The 10,914-nt window shown below is 48.2% G+C and overlaps 1 protein-coding gene across 1 annotated transcript; it reads left to right on the top strand.

Moving 5' to 3' along the window:
* Positions 1–321: 321 nt before the first annotated feature.
* Positions 322–10,221, top strand: LOC130490920 (primary amine oxidase, lung isozyme-like). Its single transcript, XM_056864722.1, has 2 exons — positions 322–1,849; positions 9,914–10,221. The coding sequence occupies exons 1-2, from the start codon at positions 322–324 to the stop codon at positions 10,219–10,221; spliced, it is 1,836 nt and encodes a 611-aa protein (XP_056720700.1).
* Positions 10,222–10,914: the final 693 nt, after the last annotated feature.

The following is a 10,914-nucleotide window of genomic DNA, read 5'->3' as shown; positions in this document are numbered from 1 at the left end:
CCTATACCTGGTTCCACCTGTACTATTTGTGTACTTTAGATATTATCAATTTGTATAAGTTGTGACTAATTAAAAGGTGCTCTCGAGCTAATCTAATGAGTTTGTAGAAAGGCCCAGTTGCTGAGTGGGAGGTACATGCTGAAGCAAGAAAATTATACAAGTTTGAACCTCATTCGTACCAGATCTCCTCCCCTAATGAGGGCTTTACTCAAGACGCTGCTTCAGTCTGCATTCTCCTAACTGCTTTACAAACCCCAGGAACCAGCAATGCTGAAAATGAACTTGAAATGGGTTTGTGCCCTCCTCGCTATATGCCCAGCAATGGCTTTCATCTTAGGCTGGATATTCAAAACACAACAAGAAGAGCCCCTGGTCTGTGAGAGCCAGCACCAGGATTTATGCTTGGAGAAGGGAAGCCAAGATGACCACAGCCTGGTCTTTGCTGATCTAACTGTGGGGGAGATGATGCAGGTAAAGAGGTACTTGTGGAACAACCTGGGGGTGCTGTTAGTGGAGCCCCCTCAAGCCAAGCCATCTGACAACTGCATTTATTCCATCAGCCTTCAGCTTCCCCCCAAAGCAGAGGTGCTGGAATTCCTGGATCACCAGGGGAGAAAACCTACACGGCAAGCTCTGGCGGTGGTCCACTTTGGAAACCAAGAGGACCCAAACATCACCGAATATGTAGTGGGTCCTCTTCCAAAGCCAACATCCCACCAAGATGTCACAGAGCAGAAGTATGGAGGGAAGCTGCCATATTACCGAAGATTTCCTTTGAGACGTGACCTAGAATACATCAATATCCTCATGAGCAAGGACTATTCAAAAGCTCCAAACTTTATGCACAGGGTACTTGAGTATAATGGAAGCAGCTTTGTGAGGTACCCTGCTCTGCCACCAGGGTTTAAATCGGGAGACAGGAAAATCTGGTTGTATCATTTCCAGAACGTTTCTGGCTCTTATTTGCATCCAGTTGGACTGGAGCTGCAAGTGGATGTTAGCAGCTTGGATGCTTCTGAGTGGAAAGTGCTGAACGTGTTCTATAATGGGCAGTACTTTGAGGACATGGAAGACCTTGAAAGACAATTCAACGAGGGGAGAGTTCAAGTGGCCAAAGTAAAGAAGGCGCCTCTTGAGGGGGGTTACTCATCCTTGAAACCAAGGGTCCCACCCGAGTGGCCAGGCCCTTTGCAATATGAACCTCGTGGTCCACGCTACTGCATCAGGGACAACCAAGTCACCTTCATGTCTTGGAGCTTTGCCTTTGGAATGGAAGTAAACAGAGGGCCACGTATCTTCGACGTTAGGTTTGAGGGTGAGAGGATAGTATACGAGTTAAGTCTGCAAGATGGTTCTTCCCTCTACGGGTCCAATAGTCCAGCAACAATGACTACCAGGTACATGGACCTAAGCTTTGGCTTTGGGAGAAATAGCGTCACCCTCACCCAGGGCGTTGATTGTCCTTACTTAGCTACCTATTTGGATGGGCACTATTTCATTGATTATTCGTCGCCTGTCACCCGCAAAAACTCTATCTGCATCTTTGAGCAGAATGCTGAGTGTCCAATACGACGCCATTATGACCACTCAGGCCCTGCATTTTACGGAGGGCTGGTTGGTTCAGTTCTGGTCTTCCGATCCATTTCCACAGTGGGTAACTATGACTATATTTGGGATTTTGTGTTTCATCAGAATGGAGCTGTTGGCATCAAGGTGCATGCCAGTGGGTATATTAGGACTTCTTTCTTCTTCGGCGACGCCACAGATTTTGGGAACAGGGTCGAAGAGTTGACACTGGGATCAATGCATACTCACAATATTCATTACAAAGCGGACTTGGACATTGGCGGTAAGTGTCTGGGTTTTTTTTTTCCAGGAAATGAAACAGCATCTATACCTTCTTAATGAAGCTTTCAGCAGTACTTTATGGTTTTTTTAATGTGAGTCCCTAAATCTGTCAGGGGATTACCACATGCGCATTTGTTGGAGCAGCTAATTAATGTTACTGTTTATGATTAGAATGAGAAGGATTTTTGAGTCTTGGAGGTGGCCCGGTTCTTGTAGCAGTTGTAGTTATACCTTGCTGAGTCTTCTTCGTTTGTTCTGACACCACTGTATAATTGTGTGTGTGTGTGTGTGTGTGTGTGTGTCAAGTTGTTTCCAACTCATGGTGACCCTATGAATCAATGTCCTCCAAAGTGTCCTAGCCTTAACAGCCTTGCTCAGATCTTGCAAATTGAGGGCCGTGGCTTCCTTTATAGCAGGGGTGGGGAACCTTTTTTCTGCCAAGGGCCATTTGGATATTTATAACTTCATTCGCGGGCCATACAAAATTATCAACTTAAAAATTAGCTGACCAAGCCCCAAGCAGGCAGCTGCCCCAGATGACCCCCCCCCCCCGCATGGGCAAACAGGCATCCATCCAACCGGTGGAGCATTCGCCCACCTGGTGGCACAGGATGGTCTGTTGCACCAGCTGGGCATAGCCGTCTGGCAGTACGCTGGAGTTGCTCCTGCTCCGCACAGTCAGGGCTGGATTCTACAGCCGGCTCCTGCTACCTCCGCCCGCAGGGATGAAATGAGGACACACTGGCTAAGAACTCCCCCACCCCGCATGCATGCATTCTGGCCCTGCCCCCTTTAACCCCTCCATAGTCGCCACTTCCGCCCCCAGCCCTCTTGTAGTACAGAGGGAATACGTTTCTCCATGGCCCAGGTGGGAAAGGGTTAACACAGTTTCTTGGGCGGTCCTAGCAGCTGCATAGCTAACGACTCTTCTGCAAGGGGGGGAAAGGTTCCTTTTCTTGGCAAAACAAACTCACATCCACCTTGAATAGAGGCTATTCCTGTCCGCGGGAGGGGGCGGATCACCAGTCTTAGATCCTTTTGAGCTAGAGATCTGCCAGGGCCCACAAAGGGCCAGACCAAATGATTTTGCTGGCCTTAAACAGCCCCCGGGCCTGACATTCCCCACCCCTGCTTTATAGAGTCAATCCATCCTCTTTTCCTGCTGCCTTCAAATTTTCCTAGCATGATTGTCTTTTCCAGTGACTCTTGTCTTCTCATAATATGTCCAAAGTATGACAGCCTCAGTTTAGTCATTTTAGCTTCTAGGGTCAGTCCAGGCTTGATTTGATCTAAAATCCACTGGTTTTTTTTGGCGGTCCAGGGTATCCGTAACACTCTCCTCCAACACCACATTTCAAAGGAATCTACTTTCTTCCTATCAGCTTTCTTCCTATTGCACTGCTAAAATTAATCACCAACGTTGAAATGCATTGAAGGCTAAGTGACGTGGTAGGCTGTGTGAGAGCTGGTACCTCTCTCAAGCTTGGAGCCTCCAGAACAGGGGTCCCCAACCTTTTTGAGCCTGCGGGCACATTTGGAATTCTGACAAGACATGGTGGGTGCAGGGGGAAAAATACTGCCACAAAATGGCTGCTGCAGGGGGCGGAGCCAGCCACAAAATGATGGCCACAGCTTTAACTTCAGTAACACAGTGCAAATTGTGCTGTGGTGGCAGTTGCTGCCAAAGCAACATTTTAAAAAATCTGCACAGCCAATCAAATTTCCTATAGTCAATTAGAAACATTGCTGGGCAAAAGCCCTACCTGGCCCCGCCCACTTCCTAGAAACATTTGGCCGGTGTCAGAAAAGGTGTCAGTGGTCAGCATTGCTCCAGAAGGAAACAGGGTGCAGGGCCTCCTGAGTCTAATTCCAGCTCTTTGAGACCTGTAAATAATTAAAATAATCAATCTATCATCGTCAGGAGCACAGGTGTGAGGCACAGGCCAGTCGACAGCCAGTGGACGAAGACAATACAACCTTTGTGTCATGGCAGTGTGGCCATATTGACATGGGGAAATTGTGGAGTGAAGCTTTTTTAAAATCAAGGCGCTTAAGTAGGCGCTTGCTTTTGGCCCCAAATGCAAGCCTCCACCCCCACAGCAAGAAGGTTCATCCAGACACCACTAGGCCTTTCTCTACCGTAATTTTTCCTGGTAGGCTAGGATGCAAATCAGTGCTGGGTGGTGGTCTGGGCATCCCCGTGGAAAGAGGCACTGATGAACACTGATGAAGAGGCCTAGATGAACAGGGAGATCCAGGCTACCCGCATCTTTGCGGCTGAGATGCAGTGTTGCCTTTCTGAGCCAACGGTGTATTTTGATGCCATGGGGGGTGGGTCAGGCAGTTTGTTCCACAGCTTCTAGCCGCTCAACTTGATTGTTTTGCAGTTTGTGCAGCCAGCTCCCTGGTTCTTTTCCCCATGGACTCTGAGGCTCCAGGGTCTTTCTATCTCTTCATTCTTTCCTAGCCTGCTTCTTGGTCGTCATCTAACTACAGTGTGTTGCTTTCTCTTCATCTGGTTTGTGGTTCTTTTTCCAGTGCAAAGAAAGAATCTGGCAGAGCAGGGAAAAGAAGGGCAAATTAAAAGGGGCAGCTCTGTTTTGGGTGTGCCCACTCCCTCATTATAACTGCTGCCTAACAAGCAGTCTCAGCAGTGCAGATCATGTCGTTGATCTTTCTTTGAAGAAATGGACCTTCTGAGTATTTAACAAACAAATTAATCCACCACTGAAGCTGAGCTTGGCTTTCTGCTGGCTTTGCCCTCATTGTGGGTCCCTGCCAACAAACTGTGTATGAGCGGGGTGTGGGATTGATAAAGTTAGAGCCCTGCTAGTGACTTTTATGCCATTGTGGTTTCTGTGGACACAAAACTCCCCCCCCCTCTCTCTGTGTATTCTTTTACAGACAAAGTAGTACAGAATGTTTTTGAGGGAGCTCCGTGAGTCGTGGAGTTGCCAACCTTCAGGTGGGTACTATGAACTGGAGGTGTACTGATATGTGGCTAGTAAATCCCTAAGGAGATAATCTCAGTACACAGCCACTAATCTTTTTAACATATGCAACTTTACTTATATATTATTACAATATGCACGTTATGTATGCGTAACACTCTTTTCAATAAAGTTCTGAGCTGCAAATAGCCTGAACGTGATGAAAATAATAGGCTTTAACACTCTATACAACTCCACAATCCTCTTCTAAATATTACAAACATTCCAGAACATACAACCCCCCGGGGAGTAATTCTTACGACCAGCAGTAAGGTCCACAAAGTTTTACAGATGTATTGAAACCCGCCACGAATCAGGCAGTACAAATCAAGATCGTTCTCAATCGCGGTCAGCTGATCACGCGTAGACCAATCCAATGGTTCAAATCCCGTTACTGCTGGTTGAGCCGGTTACAAACGCTAGCATCTGTAGCTATGCGTTGTTTGGTTCATCCCCTTCTCTTATTCGGATAAGGATTGTGGAGTTGTATAGAGTGTTAAAGCCTATTATTTTCATCACGTTCAGGCTATTTGCAGCTCAGAACTTTATTGAAAAGAGTGTTACGCATACATAACGTGCATATTGTAATAATATATAAGTAAAGTTGCATATGTTAAAACGATTAGTGGCTGTGTACTGAGATTATCTCTTTAGGGATTTACTAACCTTCAGGTGGGGCCTGGAGATCTGCTGGAATTAGACCTCATCTCCAGGTGACACAGATCATTTCCCTGGGAGAAAATGGTTGCTTTGGATGGTGGACTCGATGACATTATACCCGACTGAGGTCCTGCCCCTCCCCATCTACCCAAATCTCCAAGTATTTTCCAAACCAGAGTTGGCAAGCCTATGACTGCCATGCAAGGAGATACCAAGATCAGAGAGAGGATAGCAACAGAACCCCAAGCTCGGAGAGAGAGGATAGCAACAGAATCTTTGTGTCTAGTTTAATCAAAGACCGTTGTTTCCGTAGACCTTTTTGCCCAGTTTTCTCCTGCATCTGGTAGGCAATACGCCTTGCTTGTTTCTTCACCTTTGTTCTTTGCTTGGCAAATCTCTAGCTTGTGTGTTTTCTCCTCATAGCTCCCTAAATTTCTTTCCTTCCACTGCCCAACACAGCCAGTCTTTTTAGTATCCAGCATGGCTGGAATTGGAGATGCACCACAAGCTGCTGCCCTCCTACATCTACTTCCAACGTTACAAGAACTCCGGGCGTCCCTTTTTCTTCTCCTTTTGTGCAAGTGAGGAACGATGGTGCAGGCAGCATGCCAAGAAAGCACCTGGCTCTGCTTAACGCCTTCTCTTAAGACCTGTGATGCTGCCTGGGGCTAGAAGTTAAAAAGAAAGTGACATGGATCTTTAGGCTGGGTTTGACTTTTATGATTCTATCTCTGGAACAGAGGGAAATGAAATAGCATCATAGACAGAAAGCTGCATCCTTCAGTTTTGTGAAGTGACCTGCCTTTCCTCCCTTTGTGCTTTTTAACCACCATCTTTGCTTTCTGTAAAGAGCTGGTTCCACTGCTTTATGACAATGGGATCGGCACTTTGCGAACCATGCAGCATTCAGAGACTGTAGGGTTGCCAGGTCCCTCTTCGCCACCGGTGGGAGATTTTTGGGGAGGAGCCTGAGGAGGGCGGGGTTTGGGGAGGGGAGGGACTTCAATGCCATAGAGTCCAATTGCCAAAGCTGCCATTTTCTCCAGGTGAACTGATCTCTATCAGCTGGAGATCAGTGGTAATAGCAGGAGATCTCCAGCTAGTACCTGGAGGTTGGCAACCCTAAGAGAATGGGACATGTCAGAGGCTTCTACAGTTAGCTTAGATGCATGACTGTGATTGCAGTAGATCTCCCCCGTCCCAAAGGCGGAGCAAGGCCAGCAGTCTGTGGGATCCAGTTCCCTCTCTGAAAGCATAAAAAGAGAAGAGAGCATGGTACTGAGAGGTCTTGTTTGCTCACCCAAGCGGTTGGTTCTACTTAGCAGATTATTTGAGCTCATGCTGTCTTTGTGGATCATTTTGAAAGCATGAAATTTCATATCTGTTTTTGGACCTTTTCCATGCTTGTGATATGTTTATGTTTAATGTACAAATACCAGAACGCTCCCCCCTCAATCTGCCTACGTGTGTTTGTGCTTTTCTGAACCTCCCCACCCACATCTGTTGCCCTTTCCCACCCCCCAACCAGTCCCTTGAGGGCCTCCCATTTTCTCCCCTCCCCCAGGGGCACAGGCCTTTTTAAAAAAATGGATGCTCTTCTCTTAAAGTGACAGCTCCTCTTATCTTCCCTTTCATGAAACATTAAACAAACAAGCAAACGAACAAAAAACCAGCAAAATAACCTGTCCCAAATAACATACTCAGCAAAATCAGAGGTCATTTTGGCATGATTTCTAGAATTGTTCCATTTGCCTCATTGGTCTTCTGCATTTCATAGAGACTAGCTCAAGATAAAAAGATAGTGTTCCATCCTCTCCCCCCTTCAGTTACTAGACAGTGTATTTACTCTCTGGGTTCTTCCATTCTTTCTATTATACCTAGGGCTATAAATAAATCAAATTCCTTTTAAAAATATCTTTTCAAAAGCCAGAGGCTAGGGTTTACGGCTTCGGGTTGGAAAATCTCCAAAACCTGGAGATTTGGGGGGGCGGAGCCTGAGGAGGACAGGGTTCGGAGTGGGGGACTTCAATGGCACAGAGTCCAGTTGCCCAAGCGGCCACTTTCTCATGGTTAACTGATCTCTATCGGCTGGAGATCAGTTGTAATAGCGGGAGATCTCCAGCTTGTACCTGGAGGTTGGCAACCCTAACCTGGAGGTTGGCATTCAGAGGCAGATTTCTCGGTGTCTGTATTGTGAGAGCAAGCAGCTCTTTGATGTGGCTAGCTTCCATTATCCTTGAAGACAGTCTGGGAGCATGTTCTCTCTATGGGTAACCTGTACTGTGTTGTTTGTTTATTTCTTTGCTGCCAAGTGGCAGATGACTTATGGCGACCCCGGAGGGCAGGGATCCCCAACCTTTGTGAGCCTGTGGGCACCTCTGAAATAATGACACAGGGCACTGGGCAAAATCACAAAATGGCTGCTGCAGAAGGCAGAACCAGCAACAAAATGTCAGGGAGTGAGGTCAAAGATAACTCTAATAGCAACTCTTCATCATTTCAGGCAGAAGCTCTGTTTAACAGGATGGCTTTTAATCTGCACAGCCAATCAGAAGCCCTGCTGGGCTAGGGTTGCCAGGTACACCATGTTGGCACCTGGCGCTCTGAGTTTGGAGATGAGCTGCAATTCCAGGGGATCCCCAGGTCCCACCTGGAGGCTGCATCTCTATGCAGGGCACATGCCCCACCAAATCTCACCCACTTTCTACACCCACTTGTCGGGCACCAGGAAAGGCGTTGGCAGCTACCATGTCTCCCACAGGCACCACGCTGGAACAGGCTTCCTCAGGAGGTGGTGGGCTCTTCTTGGTGCTTTTTAAGAAGAGATTAGATGGCCATCTGTCAGCAATGCTGATTCTATAACCTTAGGCAGATCATGAGAGGGAGGGCAGGAAGGTTTGCATCAGTGTTTGGCCCTTTCTGGCATGCCCAGGGTAGTGCCGATCAGGAAACTATTTTCCTCCAGGCCAAATTGCTCAGGGATTCTAGAGGGTTGCTGTTGTTGTTTTTGCCTTCTTCCAGGCATAGAGTAGAGGTAATTGGGTGTATGTGGAGGGGGGAAGGTAGTTGTAAATTTCCTGCATTATGCAGAGGATTAGACTAGATGACCCTGGTGGTCCCTTCCAACTCTATGATTCTATGATTCCATGACCCCTGCCATAGGGTTTTCAAGGCAAGAGACGTTCAGAGGTGGTTTCTCATTGCCTGCCTCTGTGGTCTCCCATCCAAATACTGACCAGGGTGACCCTGCTTGGCTTCTGAGAGCTGATGAGAATGGGCTAGTCTGGACTACCCAGTAGTATTTTAATAGCTACAGTTTATTTCATTGATCGTGTGTAAAGGTCCATTAAGCACACACCCCCAGTCTGTGGCTGTGCAGACTATACCCTCCTATAAGGTAAAGGTCCCCTGTGCAAGCACCGGGTCATTCTTGACTCATGGGGTGATGTCACATCCCGACATTTTCTAGGCAGACTTTGTATGCGGGGTGGTTTGCCAGTGCCTTCCCCAGTCATCTTCCCTTTATCCCCAGCAAGCTGGGTCCTCATTTTACCGACCTCGGAAGGATGGAAGGCTGAGTCAACCTTGAGCCTGCTACCTGAAACCGGCTTCCGTAAGGATCAAACTCAGGTCATGAGCAAAGCTTTGGACTGCAGTACTGCAGCTTACCACTCAGTGCCACGGGGGCTCTTTCTACCCTCCTATACTAGAAGAGAAAGCATAATTGGAGAGGGGGGAAAGGTGAAGGTGGAAGCAGCTCAGAGGCTATAAGCAGGATAGAAGAATGAAACTTTGTATTACAAATTCTGTTTTGTGATGACTCCTTGCCTGCCTCAACCTACAAAACAAATTGGAATTGATATTGTGAAACACATTTAGTTCCTCCTGACTGGCCAGGACCTTCATGTGAGGGATTGCTCTGCTCTGTGTCTGGACTGTCCGTACAAGCGACAGGCCAGGTCTCTGTCAGTAGAAGGGTTCAGGCCTTGGCTGGACTGTTTCCCATTTAGGCCCCTGCAGGAATGTCCTGTTTGCTTTCCTTTTCTCCTTTTCTCATTCCCACCTCCCTCCTCCGACCTTGGCTTTCTCAGGCTCGAGTTAACGAGCTCCTCTGATGTCTTTGATGTGTATTCAGTAGCTTAGCTCAGCGCTGTTATCACTTGGTTCTCAAAACATGTAACAGGCGTCTGCAAAATAGAACTGTTTATATTCTAGCCCTTTTGACTGTGTGAGCACTTGTAGCTTTGGACCATGTAGGCCCTGACCTTACCTGAAGCCTTCCAATAAACTTGCCTGCTTCTGAACGGTCGTCTGAGCGAGTGATTGTATGGAAATTGCCCAGGGAGGTTGGAGAACCTCACATTAAGCTACAAGTCCCTTGCCCCAGTTCCTGCTCCTGTACCACCTTTGGACAGCTATGGCAGGCAATGGGGATGACAAGAAGGATGAGGACAGCACTGTGCCAACGAACCCCGATCCTAGCCCTTCGGAAGGGAAGTCGACTGGGAAGACGCCCAGTGGAGCAGACTCTGGATCGTGTTTGGGTACGAAGCCCAAGACTACCCGCTTGAACACCTGGATTGAGTCTCTGCGTGCTTGGTACCTCTCCAGGGATGAGACACGGGCTCGGAGGACTGCAGTTCCCGGGACTGGATTTGAAGATGATCCGGCCCGGAAGGAAGCTCTCCTGCTACACCAGATGGAAGAGGAACGCCAATGGTAGCAGGTAGAGCGACAGGACATGCTTGAACGCATGGATGCCATGAACGCCGTAATACTGGACTTGGCCCAGACGCTGGATGACTTGCGGGTGAATCCGCAGCAGCAGCCTGCAGCGCCGGCGGGAGGGGGACAGCCCGTACAGCCTGCGGCTCCTGTGCCGCCCGCTCGCCCCGTTCCGCCGGCACGCCGGGACTTAAAAATCACCTATGATGGGTCGAGTGACCAGTTGACATTTTTTATGGTTCAAGTGGATATTTTTATGCGAGAGCAAGCTAGGACCTTTACCTCTGAGGAGTCTCGGGTCCAGTATGTTGCATCCTTCTACAGGGTGAAGCAGCCACCTGGATGGTGCTGCAGTATGAACTCCGCTCCCCTGTCCTGCGAAGTCTCGATGACTTCATGATTGCTCTTCGACATCGTTTCAAGGACCTGCACTTGGGCGAAAGAGCCAAGACTGCCTTGCTACAGTTGCGCCAAGGGACTAAGTCAGTAACGCAATATGCTAGTGAATTTCAATCGCTCTCGAGCAAGATTTTGGACTGGAGTGAGGCTACCAGGGTGCAATATTTCCGTGAGGGTTTGAACCCGGAATTACAGCACTGGGCTTTTATGCAAGGTAACCCTCCTGATGTAGAAGGCTGGGTCCGGCACGCAGCCGACATCGAGAATCGAAAGCAGCTTCTACTTTTGTCCA

The sequence above is a fragment of the Euleptes europaea genome, chromosome 18, assembly GCF_029931775.1.
Source record: "Euleptes europaea isolate rEulEur1 chromosome 18, rEulEur1.hap1, whole genome shotgun sequence".
Classification (NCBI taxonomy): domain Eukaryota; kingdom Metazoa; phylum Chordata; class Lepidosauria; order Squamata; family Sphaerodactylidae; genus Euleptes; species Euleptes europaea.
This window is presented reverse-complemented; position numbering and strand designations above follow the sequence as displayed.